This window comes from Xiphophorus hellerii, chromosome 4 (assembly GCF_003331165.1).
Source record: "Xiphophorus hellerii strain 12219 chromosome 4, Xiphophorus_hellerii-4.1, whole genome shotgun sequence".
Lineage (NCBI taxonomy): Eukaryota > Metazoa > Chordata > Actinopteri > Cyprinodontiformes > Poeciliidae > Xiphophorus > Xiphophorus hellerii.
In genome coordinates this window covers 29,122,189-29,143,958 of record NC_045675.1, presented here as the reverse complement: position 1 = coordinate 29,143,958, position 21,770 = coordinate 29,122,189, and the positions used below count along the sequence as shown (strand labels likewise).

Genomic DNA, 21,770 nt, shown 5'->3' with positions numbered 1-21,770 from the left:
ATTTCTACTCCACAAATTTCACCAGAGATATGATTATCTCGAGAATGTCACTTTCCTAGAGTTTTGTGCCAAACTTCAGTTGTGTTTTCGGTGAGTGTATTTTGGAAATCCGTTTTTCCTCTCAAACCAGTGTTAACATTTTATCACAAACTGTGCAATGAATAAAACCGAAAGACCCAAATCAAGAGTAACAACATAAAAAAGACTGTCACAGCAGATAATTACGATGGTGCAGCAACAATGTAACAATGTGTTAACAATGTAATACCCCACGTGAAAGCCCTCTTGCTACAGACTGTATCTAATTGTAAGTATGCGACTAATGTGCTGAGTGGAGATGATACAGTTTGATCGCCACGACAGACGAATATTCAGGGCTATTTTATTTTTGTCCGTGGATCTGAAGTATTCATAAAAAATAAAACCAGTGTAGTCAAAGTAAAATATATTTTTCTATAGAAAAAACTGTATTTTGCTTTTTTTTTTTCATTTTTTAAATCCATTTATATTTTAAATGTACTGAGGGAAAAGCGGACCCGAAGTTAAATTCCTTGTTTGTTTGAACTAACAAGGGGAATAAAACTGATTCTGACATTTTTAAACGTGTAGGTTGTATCCTACGTCAGCACGTACATATTTGGTTGGAAATTCAAAAAATGTAATGGGTCAACTGGTGTGGCTGACAATACTTTCCAGTTGTGAAATACAGTTTTGACTATGTTGCAAATGGCATAAATGTTTAAAAATTAGTGATATACAGACGGGATATTATCACAACTGACCACGAATCAAATTGTGTTTAGTACTCCTTATTATCTCAGTTCCGACCTGCTTATCAACGGAGTTAAACGGAAGTAAGAAAATAAATGACAAGGCTTGGGAATAAAATGGGGCGTGTGACTTTAATTTGAAGTTCCACACCGGAAGTAGCGCCTCCAATTGAAGCTAGCTTGATTCATGTGGCGACTTGCACTCATATCAGTCCTTGCTCTTCCCCACTTTGTTTGTAAACCTACAGCAACGGCCGGACTTGGCTGACTAGGTGAGTTTAAGGCCGTCGTGAACAAATTAAATGTCAGACATGTGTTTTCATATTCTGTCATTCGGCTGAGTTAATATACAAAGTAGTGAACATTAGCTAGCGTCTGCTACAAGCTACGCAGTGTAGCTCCAGTCAACCCTGATAAGTTAAACCCAGCCACCAGAAAGCCTCGCAATGTCAGGGCGGCTTTTATGTAACTTTAAAAAATGAGGCTTGCTTCGGCCGCTTTACCTCCAAGCTGAGTTCGCAGAACAATTTATGTGTTAAAAGTGTCGTCAGCTAAAGCTAGCGGTCCAGCTATAGGGAAGCTTTAAGAACAGTGCTGTCTTCATTTAACTCAGAGACTTGTTTTCACCTTGCTACTCCTCCAAGGCTCCTGCTGCTCTTTAAATGTGGACCACAGAGCTTTTCAGTAAAATAACCCGTGTTACTTATGAAGGCTATAACCGTGTAATGACTGCCACGCTTGTTTAACCAGCATTTAAACTATAAGGAACACTTGTCTTAATCGCCTTTGCGGCGTGGACCAAACCTCCCTCACTGAAGCTCTTATGTTTGTGTTTGTTTGCTGCAGAAAGCACAGCCATGTGCAGCTGTGTGCGGAGCTCCAGGGCTATGGCCCCTGGGCTGCTCCCCAGGCTGCTGCTCCCTCAGATGGGCTTCAGGCTGGCGGGCAGGGGGCTCTGGACCTCCCCGCAGTGTCTGGCTGTCAGCGGGGACTCCCAGCTCCCTCCTGTGCCAGGCCAGGCCCGGGTGGTCATCTGTGGAGGCGGGATTGTTGGCACATCAGTGGCCTACCACCTGGCCAAACTGGGCTGGACGGACATCGTTCTGCTTGAGCAGGGCAGGTGAGACGAAAACCATATATTGTACTTAAAGGGGCAGGATTATGTATTTACCAGGCACAGAGTGTCATTTTACTGCACCAACTCCATTAACTAACTAGCCAAGTTGCTTTCAGAGGATTTAAATGTACTTAGCAGTTTAAAATCTGGAAATTGGGCCTTTGTCTCTTTAAGAACCTTTTGCTCTTTCAAGACATCATCACAGTTCCTCAATTAAGCCTTTAGCATTGCTCTGGGGAGCTTTGCACTGAGAAGTAGATGTGAAGCTCTACCAGGTGCTTGCTAATTGCTGCTGGCTAGTCTGAAGGAGCTAAGTGGGGGAGTTGCAGGGAAGGAGTGCTCTGTAATGCAGAAGTTCACCTGGAGACAAAGAAAAGGTGTCCCTTGATGATAGCAAGGATTTTGCATTTCCCGTGGCAACCATTTGGAGTCAAAATGATTTCTTAAACATGTATAAAAGAATCAAAGCAACACTCCAGGCATGTTTTTGATGAGGGAGTTACATTACAACATTATGTAAAACTCAAAAAAGTTGATTTGACATCACGGTGGTCCAGCCTTAAATTGGTTCATATTGGTCTTCAGGAGAAGATCATACGGTTGAATAATTATGTTTTATTCATATTTTGCATTTCGCCCAGGCTTGGTGCAGGAACAACCAGACTCTGTGCTGGCATTCTCAGCATGGCTAAACCGATCTCCATCGAGTCTCAGATGGCCAACTACTCCAGCAGCCTTTACCAGCAGCTAGAGGAAGAGACCGGCGTTAAAACAGGTTAGATGCTTTACAGCCTTCACTCATATTCAGCTTTTGATGCTGACAATAAAGGAAAAATTACAATGTGTAACTTCATCATCATTAACTTGAACTGATGGATACAAATAGCATTTTTGCACCACCTGCCTTTCCTCTGCCTGTACTAGCATCTGTGTCAGGTATGATTAATTAAATTTGCGCTAGACATCCATAAAGGAGTACAATGTGCCTCTGAAATAGTTTTTGCATTAATATATTTCCATTTGCATTTTATATTGACCCTATAAAATACTTTTTGGGAAGGTAATGCGCTGCAATTTTATATATTTATAAGGTTGTGTTATGTCAAAAATAAAGCTTGTAAAAATGTGCAACTTTGACCGCAGCTTTTGGAAAAAGGTGCTGCAAAGTCAGCCATTTTAGGTCGCAACAATCACAAAAAAACATTGCAAAGGTTCCGGAGGGACTAAATGCAGCACTATGCACAGGCGGTTTAGCACATTCATGAGTTATAATCAGTCCAGATTGAAATCCCGACCGTCTCTCATCAAATCTGACGAAGCAAAAACAAAGAGAAATGGTTTGAAATCTCCGTGTTTAGATGTATAAAACTAGCAACGATGCCATTTTTCTTCCACTACATTGGCATTTTCTGCCTTGTGTTGGCCTATCATGTAAAATCTAAATAAAATACATTGAATTTGTGGTTTTTAACTTGACAAAGTTTTAAAAAAAACAAAAGAATTTATAAGCATTTCTGACTCAATACTTGTGTGTGTGTGTTGGATTTCTTATTATTTTCCAGGTTATGTGAAGACCGGTTCTTTATGTCTGGCACAAAATCAGGATCGCTTCATTTCACTTAAGCGCCTGGCAACGAGACTCAAGTAAGACAGGCAGTTGAACTCATTAGTGTCAGGGGCTACATGGGTGTAGGCGGAGGCCATCGATTTGCTTGATTTAAAGACAGTAAAGAACAATGAAGTTCCTAATTTATCCACAGAGTGTTGGGGATCAACTGTAACATTATTAAACCCAAAGAGATCGCCAAACTCCACCCCCTAGTCAACATTCATGACCTGGTGGGGGCGCTGCATCTCCCCGATGACGCTGTGGTGTCCTCGCCCGACGTTAACCACGCGCTGGCCGTGGCTGCTGCCCGACAAGGTAACTTCAGAGGGAACCCTGACTTCGCCCCGTTTTTGTCTCTCTCGCTATCTTCCTCCTCATGTTTAATTTCTGTTGGTTTTCAGGGGTCCAGATTCTGGACCGGACCGCTGTTCAGCAGGTGGTGGTGGAGAAAGGCCACGTTATGGCTGTGGAGACTGATCGCGGCTCCATTGAGTGTGAATACTTTGTCAACTGTGCCGGTCAGGTAAAACTCATGCTCTCGGGACTCAGTGCCTTGTTTACATCAGGAAGTTAGCTGCATATTATTTTCAATGACATTCAACAAGATTTCTGTGCATCCTTATAAAGCCTTAAATTCACGTATTTAAAATGGAGGCCTTAAAATGTCTTAAATCCATTGGAAGATATGCAAGTTGGCCTTAAATATGTTAACCACCAGTCTTAAATTAATCTTTAATCTTGTATATTCTATATAGTTTTCTCGTGAGACTTTTCTGTCAGGCTAAAGTTTGAGTCACCACAATGTTCTGTGACTCAAGGCGGTTGAGGCTACCGCTAGCTAGCTGCTAATAAAACCTTTCTAGCCAACTAGATTTATTGTGAATATCTTTGGTGGGTCTTGTTTGTTTGATTCATGCAGTCATCTGGTGCTTCTTCTCCATGTGTCTCCGCTCCAGTGGGCTTACGAGCTGGGCCAGGCTAGTGAAGTGAAAGTGTCGGTCCCGCTCCATGGCTGTGAGCACTTCTACCTCCTCACCAAACCTCTCCAGGAGCCACTGGCGCCCAACACTCCAGGTCTCTGAAATAAAATAGACTGATTTACACTTCTTTTTTTTTGCTGTAGTTTCTAATCCATTTGTAAAGTCTGCTTTTACTTGAAACTGCAGTTTTGGATAGTATTTTAATACATAATCCTTCTTTGCTCTGCTAGTCACAAGATAATGTCAGAGCCTCTGAGACCACAGGTTGCAAAACCAGAGATTGGGAACCACAAACATTCTTCTTGGTGGATCTCTGCTCTTGTGTATGAATTGTTAAAGTTGAGGTTGATCTAATGGGACTTGTGTCTGTAATTATTTTATTTATTTATTTTTTTCCCCAGTTATAATTGATATGGATGGTAGGATGTACGCGAGGCCGTGGCAGGGAGGCCTTTTGTCCGGTGGCTTCGAGAAGAACCCCAAACCAATCTTCACCGAGGGCCGCAACCAGCTGGAGATCCAGAACATGCAGGAGGATTGGGATCACTTCGGTAACGAGGACCGACCGAGCACTCTGAGAACTTTATTTGACTGCATGTTAATATATTACAGGGCTGCAGCTCATAATTATTGTAATAATCAATTATTGTATCGATTGAGTGAAAAATTGGCAAATCCTGTAGATTTTTCATTTCATCACTTAAGCCCTTTTTATATAATATTAGAAATACATTTAAAGATGCAAATAATCAAATATGAATTTTTTATAAATAATAAAGCAAACATTTTATTTTCCAAAATGCAATAACACAGCATTCCTTTAGCAAACGATTGATCATTTGTAGCAAAGGATGCATCTGGAGCTAAAAAAAAATACGTGTAACATCAACATGTGAGAAGCTCAGCGTTCAATAGAATGTAGGATGGATCTATTGATTTTTTTTTGTTGATTAGTAATCACAGAAAAAGGCACTAAGGTGGATTTTTTTTTTTTTTTGCCCACAATTTAAACCAGGTAAAGCTAAAACTGTGGCACTTGAGGAGTTCTGGGTAGAACAGATTTACAGACAAAAGTTTATTTTTATCTTAAATGCAAAATGCATATAATTTTGTACAGTTTTGGCTTAATTACTGCTCTGAATATATTATTTCAGAAAATGGCATTTTTTTGAGTTTGCATACTCCTGTTTAATTATAAACTAAATTAACAATTATTTCAATAATCGATTCATCACAATTAATTGCCTCAGCCCTAATCGATTACAAGATGGATTACACAGGCAATAAATTAGGCTATGATGGATTTTGAATGCTCCCACATTCAGCACAGACAAAAATTGAATAAAAATCAGTTAAATCATTCTCTTTTTTTAAAATACAAAAAATCTACTTTTATTCAAAATGAATGCCTTGGTTTATTGTTTTTGTCTTTGTATGAGTCGTTGTACATATGTCTCAATACACATGCGTGCTTTAATCTTTTGTCCTTGGCCTCATGGTAGTAATTTGAGATGCAAGCTGACAGGTCGTCATAACTCTCGTCAACCTCATGGGGAGGACACAAGTTCTCAGCCAAACCTGAACCACAGCAACGCGCAACTAAAATACCTCGGCTAAATTCTCACGGAGGGGTCACTTTGGCATAACAACATGCCGTCCGAAATCTGAACGCACCAATCTGGATTATTAGAACATAGAAATATTTGTTGGAGAGAAAACTCCTTACCGTTGCACTCTTCTGCTTCCAGAGCCGATGCTCAGCGCCCTGCTGAGAAGAATGCCGCACATCGAAACAGCCGAGATCCACCAGCTGGTCAACTGTCCAGAGTCCTTCACGCCCGACATGCGCTGCCTGATGGGGGAGACGCCCGGTGTGTCTGGCTACTATGTGCTGGCAGGGATGAACTCCTCGGGTCTGGCCTTCGCCGGAGGAGCCGGGAAGTAAGCAATAACTCATTAAATGGGGGAGAAACTCTATGTTTTTAAAAGATTTTTTTTTTAAATTTATTTATTTTTTGTTTTACAGGCATTATTTATTTACTTTTTCCATGTGTGTTGAATGGAAAGAAATGTTTTCATACGTCGACTCTCTACTGTGATGTTGACGTGTTCAGTGAAGCTCAAACAGCCTCTTCCTGCTGTGTGCAGGTACCTGGCAGAGTGGATGACCTACGGCTACCCCTCCGCCAACGTCTGGCCTCTGGACATCAAACGCTTCGGCAACCTGCAGAGCAGCCGAACCTTCTTGAGACACCGAGTCATGGAAGTCATGCGTGAGTAGCGGCCGCTCCTCTAATCTGTTATCCTAAATAACAGCAAAGTGCTGTTATACCCATTCAACTTTAAAGTATTTCAGGAACCTCTGGTCATTCATGCAACTTTTTTGAAAAAAATACTTCTCTAGAAATGTGGACGTCAGATTTACATGCGTACCAGGAACATATGAATACAAAAGTTTTGACCGGAACCTTTTGTATTTGTGTTTTTAAAGAAAAAAAATGTAAGTCCCGGTCCTATTATAATTAGATATCTTCCTCAGATCTACAAGGTCCTCTGAAGCTCAACACTTGATCGGTTTACACTTTCAACTCTAAGGCTTTTCACAAGGGTTCCTGCATATGCTGGGAAATAATTAAACATATCGATATCTTACAGTATTATCTAATTCTGGGTAATTATGGAAAAGAAAAAAGTTCAGAAAAGTTTTTAATTTTTACTCAATCACCATATCTCCTCCCAGCCATTCATTCACCAAATAATCCATCAGCTTATCAGTTGGTGTATTTTGACGTTTATGTGATACACTCGTATTGAATTCTTGTGTGTGTATATACAGTACAGACCAAAAGTTTGGACACACCTTTTAATTCAGTGAGTTTCCTTTATTTTCATGACTATTGACATTGGAGATTCACACTGAAGGCATCAAAACTATGAATAATACATGTGGAAATATGCACTAAACAAAAAAGTGTAAAACAACTGAAAATACCCCTTATATTCTAGTTTCTTCAAAGTAGCAACATTTTGCTGTGATTACTGCTTTGCACACACTCTGCATTTTCTTGATGAGCTTCAAGAGGTAGTCACCTGAAATGGTTTTCACTTCATAGGTGTTAATAAGTGGGATTTCTTGCCTTATAAATAGTCATGAAAATAAAGAAAACCCATTGAATTAGAAGGTGTGTCCAAACTTTTGGTCTGTACTGTATACTCATTGAGAAGTTATTTTTTTATGTTTTTTATTGTTGTGTTTCTGCGTCTCATTTTTAGCCCTGCTGTATGAGCTGAAGGTTCCTCGGTGGGACTTTCAGACCGGCCGGCAGCTCAGGACCAGTCCCCTGTACGACCGCCTGGACACCCAGGGGGCTCGCTGGATGGAAAAACATGGCTTCGAAAGGCCCAAATACTTTGTTCCGCCTGGGAAAGGTGCATACTGCTCAGCACCACACCAAGCCTTCTCAACTTCCTAACATTTTTTTTACTAGCCAGTCTGAGAATCAACAACAGAGAGTAAAGTAGAGTTAAGAGAAGTCATTGCAGGTGCTGTTCCAAGAATACACCTAATATACTTAATTCTCAGTAAAGATGGAACATCTACAGAAATGCAGTGATTTTTACTGCAGATTTCCCAGAATTTGTCAACAGAAACTAACTTTTACGACCGCTACCAAGAAACTGAATTCATAGAAACACATTGTTTATGGTGTGACATTATCAAATTGAACCCAGGGTTCAAACTCATTCTTTTGAGTTTTTGCAGTGTGATTTCTGGAGGTGTTTCATGAATAAAACCCCTGCTGTTTCTTTCTTTTTCAGATCTGCTGTCCCTGGATCAGAGTAAGACCTTCTACAAGCCCGACTGGTTTGATATTGTCGGAGCAGAAGTGAAGTGCTGCAAAGAGGCTGTCTGTGTCATCGACATGTCCTCCTTCACCAAGTTTGAGCTGACTGTGAGTCACGTCTTACAATCAGCATCAAATTAGGTAGCAAAAACCCAGCTCCCCTCATCTGTAGCAGTTTTAACTATCATCTTTGCCTTCAGTGTTGCATTGATTTGTAACAAATCATTGACTCTTTTTAAAGATACCAGCTAGACTTTTCTGTAGAATCAATAAAATACTGTTTATATATACATATATAGTTTGTCACCAAAATAACGTGACAAGGTCAAGCTTTCTATTTGTTTTGCCATTTTGTTGCTCTTTCATTCAGTGTTTGTATGGGTGCTTGAAATCCTTGAAAGTGCTTTTCAAACTGCTTAGCTTTGTAATCAAATACAATCTCACGTTTGATTAGACGCCTCAATTTGGAAACGTTAATTCTAAGTGAGCCCAGAAGTTTACATACAATAAATATATATATATATAAATATATATATGGACAGGTCGCCAGTCTGTCGCAGGGCAACACAGAGACAGACAGGACACACAACCATGCACACACACACCTAGGGAGAATTTAAAAAATATATATATATTTTTTGTGGGTAAGCATTTAATTTGAGCAGGAATCTAACAATTTATATGTATATACATATATTTGAATGTATATAGAATGTACATTCAAATATTCTATATTTTATATTCTATACTGTTATTATTACCACAAGATGTTATTAATAACAGTAATAAATGATATGCAATAGTAAATTTAAACTTCCTTTTTTAGTTTTTTTATTTTACATATAAGTTGTTTGAAAAGTGCTTGAAGTGTACTGAGGAAAAGTATGCACACCGTGTTCATAACTATATCAAGATTTCTACACAATACACAGGCCTCTTAAAGCAATTCACTATTGATCTTCTGAGCTTGTTTCTTGTTCATTTCCTCTCTACTTTCCTGTTTTTGATTAAACTCAAACATTTGGGTTGGAAAAAACACAACGGAAGTGATTTGTGAACTTTTGTCTCAGTCAACAGGTGACCAGGCTTTGGAGCTGCTGCAGTATCTGTGCGCCAACGACCTGGACGTTCCCGTTGGACACATCGTCCACACCGGCATGCTGAACGAGAGGGGCGGCTACGAGAACGACTGCAGCGTGGTCCGCCTCAGCAAGAACAGGTTGGAGCCGAGAATCGGCGCCATGGACTTAAGATCTATGTCATAAAAAACTCATCTAAAATGAAAAATGATGTCCGTTTGCCTCCAGTTTCTTCATCATCTCTCCGACGGACCAGCAGGTCCACTGTTGGTCTTGGATAAAGAAGCACATGCCCAATGACCCACACCTCCACCTAGAGGATGTGAGCTGGAAGTACACAGGTGAGCCTCAATGTTCTACTACCCTCTCTGTCTCTTGAAAAGGTTGCTTATCAAACTTTTCTCTTTCAGCTCTGAATCTGATTGGTCCGCGAGCAATGGACGTTCTGGCTGAGCTGTCGTACGTCTCCATGACGCCCGAGCACTTCCCCTCCATGTTCTGCAAGGTGAGAGAGACAAGTCGAAGCGAAGCTGACGATGAGCGGCTTGTTGTTTGTTCTTTGCTCTTGCCCTCATGTTGCCCCTGTTTGTATTTGCAGGAGATGAGTGTGGGCTACGCCAATGGGATCAGAGTGATGAGCATGACTCATACCGGAGAACCAGGTTTCATGCTCTACATCCCCATAGAGGTGCAAACGAGTTGAATTAAGACGACAGGACAGGGTGTTTGAGAAAATGCGCTCAATTTTCTGATCACTTTTGACCTCTACTATTTTGAATTTAACAACTTCGATTCATTTTTAAAAGAAATGTGACCGCCCAGATTTTGAATTATTTAGATTTTCTGTAGTGCACATTGTATTCCGGGTCAAAATGTTTTTTTTCCTTGCACAGCCCACAGTTTTATGCACATTCATTCATCCATCCATTTTCTTCCGCTTATCCGGGGTCGGGTCGCGGGGGTAGCAGCTTCAGAAGGGAGGCCCAGACTTCCCTCTCCCCAGCCACTTCTTCCAGCTCTTCCGGGGGAATCCCGAGGCGTTCCCAGGCCAGCCGAGAGACATAGTCCCTCCAGCGTGTCCTGGGTCTTCCCCGGGGCCTCCTCCCGGTGGGACGTGCCCGGAACACCTCACCAGGGAGGAGTCCAGGAGGCATCCTGACCAGATGCCCGAGCCTCAACTGGCTCCTCTCGATGTGAAGGAGCAGCGGTTCTTCTCTGAGTCCTTCCCAGATGACTGAGCTTCTCGCCCTATCTCTAAGGGAGAGCCCAGACACCACGGAAAAAACCAATTTCGGCCGCTTGTATCCGCGATCTCGTTCTTTCGGTCATGACCCAAAGCTCATGACCATAGATGAGGGTGGGAACGTAGATCGACCGGTAAATCGAGAGCTTCGCTTTTTGACTCAGCTCTCTTCACCACGATGGACCAGTACAGCGCCCGCTTGACGGCAGACGCTGCGCCAATCCGCCTGTCGATCTCCTGCTCCCTTGTTCCCTCGTTCGTGAACAAGATCCCGAGATACCTGAACTCCTCCACTTGGGGCCCGGTACTCCATACTCCCGGAGAACCCCCCACAGAGCTCCCCGAGGGACACGGTCGAACGCCTTCTCCAAGTCCACAAAACGCATGTAGACTGGTTGGGCGAACTCCCATGCACCCTCCAGGACCCTGCTGAGGGTGTAGAGCTGGTCCAGTGTTCCACGACCAGGACGAAAACTACACTGCTCTTCCTGAATCCGAGGTTCGGCTATCCGACGGACCCTCCTCTCCAGGACCTCTGAATAGACCTTGCCAGGGAAGCTTAAGAGTGTGACCCCTCTATAATTGGAGCACACCCTCCGGTCCTTATGATGAGGGAACACCAAGTTCAAAGTTGTTTCTCATCATTGGGGTCTTCGGGCTGCCCTTTGTCTGGTCCCTCACCTAGGACCTGTCTGCCTTGGGTGACCCTACCAGGGGCATGAAGCCCCAGACAGCATAGCTCCTAGGATCATTGGAGCTCTCAAACCCCTCCACCACAATAAGGTGGCAGCCCAAGGAGAGTTAGGTTCCTTAATTTGTGTGATCTGCCAGTAATTACATGTTAAACCAACCATGCCCTTCTATCTTATCCACCTCCTCAAAACTCTGAAACTCAGCCGCTGTCCCCATTAGCTCAGCCATGTGAGAGGGCTGACTGACACAACCACCCATCATAACACGTCTGCTTATGTGCGGTCAACTCAAGTCACCTCATAGTTACCAGCTTAACAACTTTGTTTATATATTTAGCAGCTTTTCAGACAAAAAAAAAAAACAGTATCGACCAAAATCTGAAGCGGCAGGTCAGCCTATATATAGATTGGTGGTTGGCCAGAAAACTGCAATCAGTGCATCCCCCCTCTTTTTTTTTCTTTCTTTATTTTGTCCCTTGTGGTGTAAAACTTTAGTTACTTGAATGGACAATGATCAGCATGTTGACAGTAGGTTAACATCAACTTCTGATTGCCACTGCACATCAGGTCACATCTTCTCTGTATGGTGATTTATACCGGTAGGGATTTCAGGAAAAACACCGATTCCTGTGAAGTTTAACTCTGATGTCATCCGTTTACTCCCTCCAGTACGCGCTGCATGTGTACAACGAGGTGATGTCAGTGGGGCAGAAGTACGGCATCCGTAACTCCGGGTACTACGCGCTGAGGAGCCTTCGCATCGAGAAGTTCTTTGCCTTCTGGGGTCAGGACCTCGACACATTCACCACGCCGCTGGAGTGCGGACGGGAGTTCAGGGTCAAGTTCGACAAGGTCGGTCCGCCCGCTGGGGAAATGTGCTCTCACTGCACACCCACGGCATATTTATTGGAGCGCAAAGCTTCGTTTCAGTCAGTTTGCCATCTGCTTCGCTCTAAATGTTCTGACTGCAGCTGCAGACACCACAGGCGGCACTTTAAATCAACAAGTTTACTGTTGAGCTCAGAACCAGAACCTCTGGTGAGTCGCAGCTGTTGTGTCAGTGCAGTATTGCTAAAACGGGCTGCACGGTTAATAATCAGTTCCAACACACTGAGAAGGAACATGGCTCTGCAGGCGCCACAGAGTGGGCTCTGACTGCCTTTTTTTATAGAGCAATTATTTGTTTGTAAGCACAAAAGACGCAGGCACTTTGCCTTTAAACTGTCACTGGTTGCTATGGTTACTTTTCATTGTCTTGTTGTTTTTACCACTAGTCTGTGCACTGTTTATTACAGCATGAGAAAACAAGTTATTCTTCAACATTAGTGAATGAGATACTAAGGAGAAAATAGGTGGATCTGAGCTCACTGTGATTTGTAAATAATTTAATAATTGTAAATAGTTTGAAGAGTTACAACAATATACTCTGCAGGTGACACACACAGCGACAGTGGGTGTGTACGCAGCGTGACATCCATTGATAATGCCCCTGTGTCTCTGTGCCTCTCCTCCACAGGACACTAACTTCCTGGGCCGCGAGGCGTTGCTGCAGCAGCGCCAGGAAGGCGTGTTCCGCCGCTTCGTCATGCTCGTCCTGGAGGACCACGACACAGAGCTGGACCTGTGGCCGTGGTGGGGCGAGCCCGTCTACCGCAGCGGCCAGCTGGCCGGGACCACCACCAGCAGTGCCTACAGCTACACCCTGGAGCGCCACGTCTGCCTGGGCTTTGTGTCCCCGCCGCCGGGCCCCGAGGGCCTCCCCACGCCCATCACCCCCGACTTCATCAACCGCGGCGACTACGAGGTGAACATCGCCGGACAGCGCTACCCGGCCAAGGCCAAGCTGTACCCCTTCAGCTCCCTCTTCACCCAGCAGAAGCGGCGCAAGGAGGACATGGAGCTCAGCAACCTCCAGGGGAAGTGAGGCGACGGGAAGCCCCTCCCTAGACGACACTCCTTCAGTTCACTCCTCCTGACCCAACCCAGTGTCTGGTGTGAGGGCTGGATGTACAAGCACTTCCTGTTGGTACTCTAAAAATCAGTTTTGGGGTTTCATCCTCTGCTTTTAAAGTGCAATATTTAGAAAAGCACCTAACGCTTGAACTTTCATCTCATTGAAATCCATTTTGTCATCCCGCTGTGTCGTTCCCACCCTGACAACCCCGACTGCTGTGCCCCTGCAGTCTGTGGTTACGTGGCTTTATAAAGGCAAGATCAACACTAGCTGCTGCAGACTTTACCAGGTTGTTGACTTTAACCCAGGGGTGTCCAAATGATGATTTTAGAAGAAAAAAAAAGTATGCAACTTTTACAAAACATGTTTTGTTTTACATATTTGTTAAAATTCTCACCATGTCATAACAGTATAACTTTAGACAGATAATCTGTGAAAAGCTTTTTTCTTCACTTCCTCCCTGAAGAAGTGCACTGCTCTGGGTCATCATCCTCATGAACGTGCTGCTAAACAGTTGATCTGCTGTCATCGGTGGTCATGCTAACGAGCATTAGCAATAGTGACAAGGTGTGCTGAAGCTGTATCATAGCAGAAAGGAAGGGGGAAGGAGGAAAGCGGCATACAGCCTTGATTGACAGCGCTAAGGCCCTCCTTCTGGCTCTGATTGGGTGTTTCTAGTTGGGTCTTCTGCCTTCTCCCAGTGTTTTTTTTTTCCCTCTTCACAGATTGTCTCACACTGTCACGACATGGTGACAGTTTGAACAAATATGTAAGAAAAGTATTATTTTATAAAAGTTACATACTGCAGCTTTAAGGAGAAACACAAACTATCTTAACTCCATTTTTGGCTTTCATCTTAATTTGATAGTACACAGCACCACAAGCATCCACTAACTTTTGCTTGAATGTAGACTTGGGTGCATCCATTTATTAAAGTAGGCTAAATAAGTGTTTGTTTTTGTTCAAAAGGGACACATATCATGTTTTTGCAGCCTAGAATACATCTAAAATTATATACAGATACTTCCTGTGTTGAAATCAGCCTGGTACATTTCATTAAAAAACTGCATCAAGTTTGTTTTTTACACTAGAATTTGCGTTTTTCATAACAAAAGGCATAATTTTAGTTGTGCCCCCCTGTTGCAAAATGTTTGGACACCCCTGCTTTAACCCGTCCTGAAGGATTTTACTCTGACTCCACTTCATGAGCTGTTGAGGATATTGTGGAGGAAACACAAGCTGATGTTGCACTTCTGACCACAAAGTTCTCAGCCGTAAATCTGCTGCTGACGAGGAGACCTATTTCAGAAATTTTATACTCTTAGCCTTATAACAATTTGTCAGAAATCATCTTTCTGTAAAAGAAAAAAAACCTCAAAAAAGCCTAGGATAATTACTGATAACCCAGAATTGTTGTTTTTCGTCCACCACACGTCATCCTCTTTCAAACACTTCGTGAAACTCCGAAGCAAATCAGAACAGCTTCCTCCTCTCTGTGCTGGTGTTATCTGCTGAGAGCTGCTGTAATGTTGTTTTCATGTGTGCCGCACTGGTGGAAAAGATATTTATGTTCTCCTTTTTTCTTTTTTTTCTTTTCTTGAAACGTTGACGCACTTTCGATTTAGTTTTATTGAATGTGAGGCTGAGAGGAGAGCAAATCGGCCCTTCTAGTCGTGCTGTTTTCAGTCCTCCATATCTAATTGTTTTCACATGTTTGTGTAAAGGAAAGAATTCATTGCAGTTTGAAATAAAAATGTATTTTTGTATAGCTGATGTGAATAGAAATCTTTTGGTTTTTGTTTTTTTTGGTTTTCGTATTTTGTATCAGTTGAGTTTGCCTTGTCGCATAAAGAATTACTTGAACAGTTGCAGCCGCTGTTATTTTGAATCTTTAAACGTCTATCACATGTGAGATGTCAAAGCTCAGAGGTAGCTTGAAAATGTAAAAAATTTAAAGAGGTGCAGCAAATGCGATTAGCAACTGATTGAGGCATTCAGGACACGTCACTGTGGAATATGTTTTCCTCTTCTCAGATATCAAGTCATGACACTTGTGAGACCGTCATACTGCTGCAGTCTTCAGTCAGAGGTCTCTTCAGATTTGTCGCAAGACTGACTGCTACCAGAGATTCTTCCTGCTCACAGCATCACCATCTACAACAACTCCATGAAGTTATGACATTTCATCTCCCTTTTATGTAAAGTATTTATTAGATGAATTGAATGATAAGTGGCCGCAAAGATTATACAGATTGCGTTTTTTGTTTTTTTTTAAGTGATGAGTTTTTAGTCTGTAAATTTGTGGGGCTCTTACAGTGAAAGGAGGTGGCTAAATTTCTGAATTTGTTTGGAATAGCAGTGAATCTGTACTGCTGCACATCCCACAGTTCATTTCAGTAGAGATCAACTGTTTTGATATTTTTATGACAGAGTTAAAACACATTTAACTAATTCCCACATGAGAACTTACAGAACATTCTTCTGCGGTGATAAAAGTTTATTGCAAAACCACCATAGTTTGGGAACCATGTACTTTAGGCATTTATCAGCCCCCCATCCCAAAAGATAAGTGAGTACTAAACAGTTCAGTATGCTTGTATTTTATTTGAAGTAAAATCAAAAAGCTACCCTTTTATTTGTTGTTCTGAACCAGCTGAACTCATTCACATTGACCAGCAGGACTAAACTGTTTGGTTCTGATGTGTTGACGGATGCAAGGACCTTTGAATGAGGATAGAAGAAAAGACAGGAGTTACTTTTCTTTTAGCTGGTGAATGTTTGATACAGTTCTGTGCTGACATGTCCCACCCAAACTAGGTGAACTTCAATGGTTATACCAAAAGAAAAGTAGAAAAAGAAACCATATTACTGAATGATTCTGCAAATGCAATATTTACAACACTACTTGGCTTGAAAGTAAGCAATGGGAAAGCACATTGCTTCTTTTCCACAGTGTGAAAACTAAAGCAAATGAATCTGCAGAGAGACTGAATGTTTGTGCACAAGTCAACAGGAACAGCAACTGCTTATTAACATCTGCTGTTTCCCCTCAAACACAATATGCACAGTGAGCTCAGGCAGCAGAGTTACATAACAAAACACTTTATTAGCGTAGTCCAAGTTAACAGCTTCCATACAAAGCGCTGCGGCATCAGATCCTTCTGGCTTTACGTGGGCGGCATCCGTTGTGTGGCACAGGCGTGTTGTCCGTGATCGATATCACCTGCAGGCCTCCCATCGTCAGGCCTTTGATTGCAGACTACAAAACAGACAAGGACACTTTCAGTCACTGAGGAAACGGATCAAGACGTCTCTGGTTGATTTAATTATCCCTGTTATGAAGGGCCCTGCGGTGGCTTTACATATTCTGAAGGCTCACTCTGTTTTTCCTCTAACAACATTGCTTCAAAGATTATGGTTCACCAGTGCCCTTCCACATTCTAAAACATTTGTGGTTTTTAATTTGCTTAAGGAAGAGGAAGCTGCCCAACACATCGGGCTTCTTTAAATCTAGATAGAATTATCCTTTCGACCAACATTCGGTCAGGTTAGTGTTTATACCCACTGAAGCCTTTCACGTGTTCTGACTTTATAACCACATTCAAGTTTTAAGTAGTTAGATCAACACAAAGTAGTGAGAAATTGTGAAACTGTTTGGCCACAACGACCATCGTTACAATTTGGAGGAGGAAACAGGATGCTTGTACCAGGTGGTAGCATCATATTTTGGGTTTGTTTTGCTGACAGGAACTGGTGCAAATCACAAAACAGATGGTGTCATGAGCAAGGAATATCTAACGACATCAGTCGGGAACCTAAAAGTTTGGGCACAAATTGGTCTTTCAAATGGACAACGACCTGAAGCAAACAGTCAAAGTGGCTTATGGACAACAAAGTCAATATTTTGGTGTGGCCACCACAAAGCTCTGATCTCACTCATAAAAAGAATATGAGGGCAGATCTGAAAAGGGAGTGAAGCAGCTAAAAGAGAACCATCAAGAATCCCGTTACAAACTCCAAATACTTGCTGCTGTTATTCCAGTGAAAGAGGATTCCACGCAGTATTGACTCATTGTCCTGTGAAACCATCTGTTGTTTTTTTTTCCACTTCACAATTATACTCTGTAAAGTCTATCACATAAAAATGCATTGGCATCAACAAAATGTGAAAAAGTCTAATGGGTGTGGAAAATCTTCATAAAGTGCAGGAACTGCTCACCAGACGTCCAGGACCAAGACCTTTGACCACAACACGAACAAACGTAACTCCTTTTACTGTGGCTTTCTGTTTGGAAGAACAACAAAAAATATATATATACTGTGTTTATATAGAGGACATATTAGTCTGCTGGTTCAGAATCATGGGGGCCTTCACCAATACCAAAAACATTCTGCAGACATAATCAGCTCTACTGGTCAGGGGCCACAGATCTGACCGACAGAAGTCCTGCTCTGCCTGAGCATCAGAGGAGAAAACTCACCGCTGCAGCAGAGATGCCTGCGGTCTGCGCGGCGATGGGCGTCGACTTCTTGCTGTTCTTGAAGCCTTCTGTGCCACAGGACGTCCGGACCAAAGACTGTCCTGCGCTGTCTGTAAGCTGGATGTGTGTGCTGGTGAAGGATGGAGAGGTTTACTGCTCTCAAAGTATTTATTTTTAACATTAACACAGACTTTTGACTGTATTTGGGCAGCCAGGTTAAAGAAAACCTTCCTTCAGGAAAATACGTTAGAGGTAGGTTAACCCTCACCCCTGGAAAATAGAATGGAAAAACGGCACGTGGGCGTTCCGCTGCAGGTTAAGGGGTTAACATAGTGGCCAGATGATAAATTAGGCTGATGTTCACCAATAGCCAAAGATTTGCCTCAGTTTCAGATTAGTGAGACAGGAGTCAGATAGTAACACTGCAGTCTTTGATTCCACAGGAGGTCAGCCCAATCTCTTTGATCTTATAAAGTCATTAGATTATGTCTCTTCCATCTCATTTTAAAGAGACACAACTGTTTGTAATTGGAGTTTGGATTTGACCTAAACAAAAATCCAACCTAACCTGGCCTGAGCCTGTAAGTGTTGTCTCTAATCCGGCTAATTAACTTGAATTTTAAGCCTGGCGTAAACCCTACATATTACCTTAAGACTTTACTGCGTTTGTCTTTAAGGCCATCATTTTAGTAACTAGTGTAACTTCTGCTATTTTTAACTGAATTTAATTAATAGCTCCACTTACTTGTTGTATGTTGCTTTTATGTGAATAATTGGTAACTCTTCAAACTTCTTCCCAGCCCATCTCAGTGGACTGTCTTGACCAGGCATAGGGGGGAAATGGCTGAAAGGTTGAAAATGTAATGGGCAAAGCATTACTAAGTTTTTCTTCTAAAAATCATTCAACATCTAAAGACTACTGTTTTAGTCTAATTTATCTCAATAACACGTATGTAATCACAACTGCTCCATTTGTTTACGTCTGCTTTGCAAAGCCAAGATGTCCAGCTGCTAAATATGCTTTATGTATTTTTTGCAACCAGCATAACAAGTGAGTAGGCATCCTTCTGAAGCAGCATTATGACGGACAGATGGATAACAGTGTGCAGACCTGAAGTCTTTCCCCGTGCTAGCTTCCGCCTCCTGGTGTCTCACAGCGCTGAGGAATAACGGCCTCTGCTGCGGCAGCCTTCTGGTTCCACACCTTAACACACACACACACACACACACACCTTGTCATTAGCTCAATCTGTACGGTTCTGTTAGAAGTTGTACGGTTTTATGTGTCGCACAGTGACGCTTCAAAACCGAGCAAACCCTTCCTGAGCGTTAGCCGTTAGCTAACAGGAGCGGCTAACAGGAGCAGCTAACAGCTAACAGGAGCAGCTAACAGCCAACAGGAGCACTTACTGTGAGGCGGTCCCGCTGACATTTAGCGGGGTGATTAGCTGTCGACATAAAGTGCTCGCTGAATTAAACACACACCTAAAATTAAACATGGTTCATATGTACACACACACGTTCAATGTTCCAGTCTGTACAAGCGTGACATTGAAGGTGAAGGACGAGACCATTAGTCGGGAAATAGGGGGGTAGGATTAATTTTTTTTTAAAAAACTCTGTCGATATTTGCATCGCAGCTGAGCGTTGAATAACATGTTACTTTTTTCTAAAACTACATAAATGTTAACAGTGAGGTTGTGTGGCATTTCATTCTTTAATTGTGGATTTTTGTTTTGATAAACGGAAGTCACTCCGCCCGCCTTGGGTCCAAACCATTTGTTCAGCGTTACGTTCGCTCTCAACCAACACCATACAAAAGCTCCGACTCCACTGTGAAGGCCGAACCTCTGAACTATGTATATATTTAGGCCCGAGCAGCAAAGCGCTGCGAAGGCCTATTGTTTCTGTACTGTTTCTTATTAGGCCCGAGCAGCAAAGCGCTGCGAAGGCCTATTGTATCTGTACTGTTTATTATTATTATTATTATTATTATTCTTATTATTCTTCCACCCAAATGAATTGCCTTTTTGGGGGCTTTATCATATTCAAAAACTCACCAAACTTGGCGGTCGCGACTAGAAAAATTCAAAATTTTGAATTTTAAGGTTGTCACAAAAATCGCAAAAAAAATTGCTCAACGGCGGCAACTAGCAATTTTCTGTTGACACAATGGTATGAACGTACTTCATCGTAGAGACATGAAATTTGGTACACTTGTAGAGCTCACCAAAAGACTCAGAACTTACATTTAATGTTATAAGCCAACTATCACAGGAAGTCGGCCATTTTGTATTGAAAGTCCATTTTTTACCTCGATTTTGACGTTTACAGCCTTCGTATTTGATCGAACTCCTCCTAGGGATTTTGATTGATCGGCTTCAAACTCGGTCAGTCTGATCATAAGGCATGTCTGATTTAAAGTTATCAAATTGGTGAGTTTTGGAGCATGTTGAAGGGGGGTTAGCAGGGGTCAAAGTTCACCTACTCGCCATGAAACACGAAACTCTTATATTTCCTATACAAAAACACAGAGAGGGACCAAACTTTCATTGATTGATTGTCATCGGGTGTCCTAAAATACCCTGTGGTGAAATTATTTTTTTAAGTAGGCCACGCCCCCTGAGAACAGGAAGTGTCATGTTTTACTGTGAACGGTCGCTATCTTAGCCCTTTGACCTAATCAACATGAAACTGTGTCCAGAGACAGAAGACATGTTGGTGTGTTGAGTAATCCAACCCCGACCGGCTGCGATGAAGCAGGTGGGCGTGGCGGCGTTGCGAACGCCGTCGAATTTCGTTTGGCTCTGAATTCCACAATTTCGGGCCCAGCTCCTCCTAACTCACTAGGATGGATCCTTATCCACCCACCGACAGGAATTCATAACAAAATTTGGTGGGCGTGGCCTAATTTCTCTATAGCGACCCCTAGAGTATTTTAAATGAACAGCCCCATGCCATGCTTTATCCTAGAATTACGAAACTTGGTACACATGTGTATCTTGTCAGGACGTACAAAAAAGTCTCTTGGAGCCATGCTCTAAACCCAACAGGAAGTCGGCCATTTTGTATTGAAGGTCCATTTTGGACCTCGAGTTTGACGTTTACAGCCTTTGCATTTGATCGAACTCCTCCTAGGGATTTCGATTGATCGGCTTCAAACTTGGTCAGTCTGATCATAAGGCATGTCTGATTTAAAGTTATCAAATTGGTGACTGTATGAGCTTGCTGAAGGGGGGTTACCAGGGGTCAAAGTTCACCTACTCGCCATGAAACACGAAACTCTTATATTTCCTATACAAAAACACATAGAGGGACCAAACTTTCTGGGATTGATCGTCATCGGGTGTCCTAAAATACCCTGTGGTGAAATTATTTTTTTACGTAGGCCACGCCCCCTGAGAACAGGAAGTGTCATGTTTTACTGTGAACGGTCGCTATCTTAGCCCTTTGACCTAATCAACATGAAACTGTGTCCAGAGACAGAAGACATGTTGGTGTGTTGTGGACTCCAACCCCGACCGGCTGCGATGAAGCAGGTGGGCGTGGCGGCGTTGCGAACGCCGTCAAATTTCGTTTGGCTCTGAATTCCACAGTTTCGGGGTGAGCTGCTCCAAACTCACTAGGATGGATCCTTATTGACCCGCCAACAGGAATTCATAACAAAATTTGGTGGGCGTGGCCTAATTTCTCTATATCGCCCCCTAGAATATTTCAAAAAATCAGCCCCAAGCCATGCTTTAGCTTAGAATTACGAAACTTGGTACACATGTGTATCTTGTCAGGACGTACAAAAAAGTCTCTTGGAGCCATGCTCTAAACCCAACAGGAAGTCGGCCATTTTAGATAGAAGTTCATTTGACCTCGATTTTGACGTTTACAGCCTTCGTATTTGATCAAACTCCTCCTAGGGATTTCGATTGATGGACTTCAAACTTGGTCAGTCTGATCATAAGGCATGTCTGATTTAAAGTTATCAGATTGGTGAGTTTTGGAGCAT

At 42.5% G+C, this 21,770-nt stretch overlaps 2 protein-coding genes across 3 annotated transcripts; one reads left to right on the top strand and one right to left on the bottom strand.

Annotated features, from left to right (window-relative positions):
* Positions 1-935: 935 nt before the first annotated feature.
* pdpr (pyruvate dehydrogenase phosphatase regulatory subunit) lies at positions 936-15,157 on the top strand. The gene is made up of 18 exons (XM_032560544.1): positions 936-1,042; positions 1,617-1,890; positions 2,529-2,662; positions 3,450-3,531; positions 3,648-3,811; positions 3,898-4,019; positions 4,453-4,570; positions 4,878-5,027; positions 6,225-6,417; positions 6,625-6,749; positions 7,750-7,905; positions 8,296-8,429; positions 9,392-9,540; positions 9,629-9,741; positions 9,811-9,905; positions 9,999-10,088; positions 12,005-12,187; positions 12,852-15,157. The coding sequence occupies exons 2-18, from the start codon at positions 1,628-1,630 to the stop codon at positions 13,257-13,259; spliced, it is 2,679 nt and encodes an 892-aa protein (XP_032416435.1). The 5' UTR covers positions 936-1,042; positions 1,617-1,627; the 3' UTR covers positions 13,260-15,157.
* A 716-nt stretch (positions 15,158-15,873) lies between these two features.
* mrps11 (mitochondrial ribosomal protein S11) lies at positions 15,874-19,352 on the bottom strand. Of its 2 annotated transcripts, XM_032560545.1 has the most exons (6): positions 19,181-19,352; positions 18,882-18,974; positions 18,516-18,614; positions 17,771-17,900; positions 17,509-17,574; positions 15,874-16,548 (listed from the first exon to the last, which is right to left on the bottom strand). In XM_032560545.1, the coding sequence occupies exons 1-6, from the start codon at positions 19,267-19,269 to the stop codon at positions 16,441-16,443; spliced, it is 585 nt and encodes a 194-aa protein (XP_032416436.1). In that variant the 5' UTR covers positions 19,270-19,352; the 3' UTR covers positions 15,874-16,440. The 2 variants fall into 2 exon arrangements, with proteins under 2 accessions (XP_032416436.1, XP_032416437.1); XM_032560546.1 differs by lacking the exon at positions 18,882-18,974.
* Positions 19,353-21,770: the final 2,418 nt, after the last annotated feature.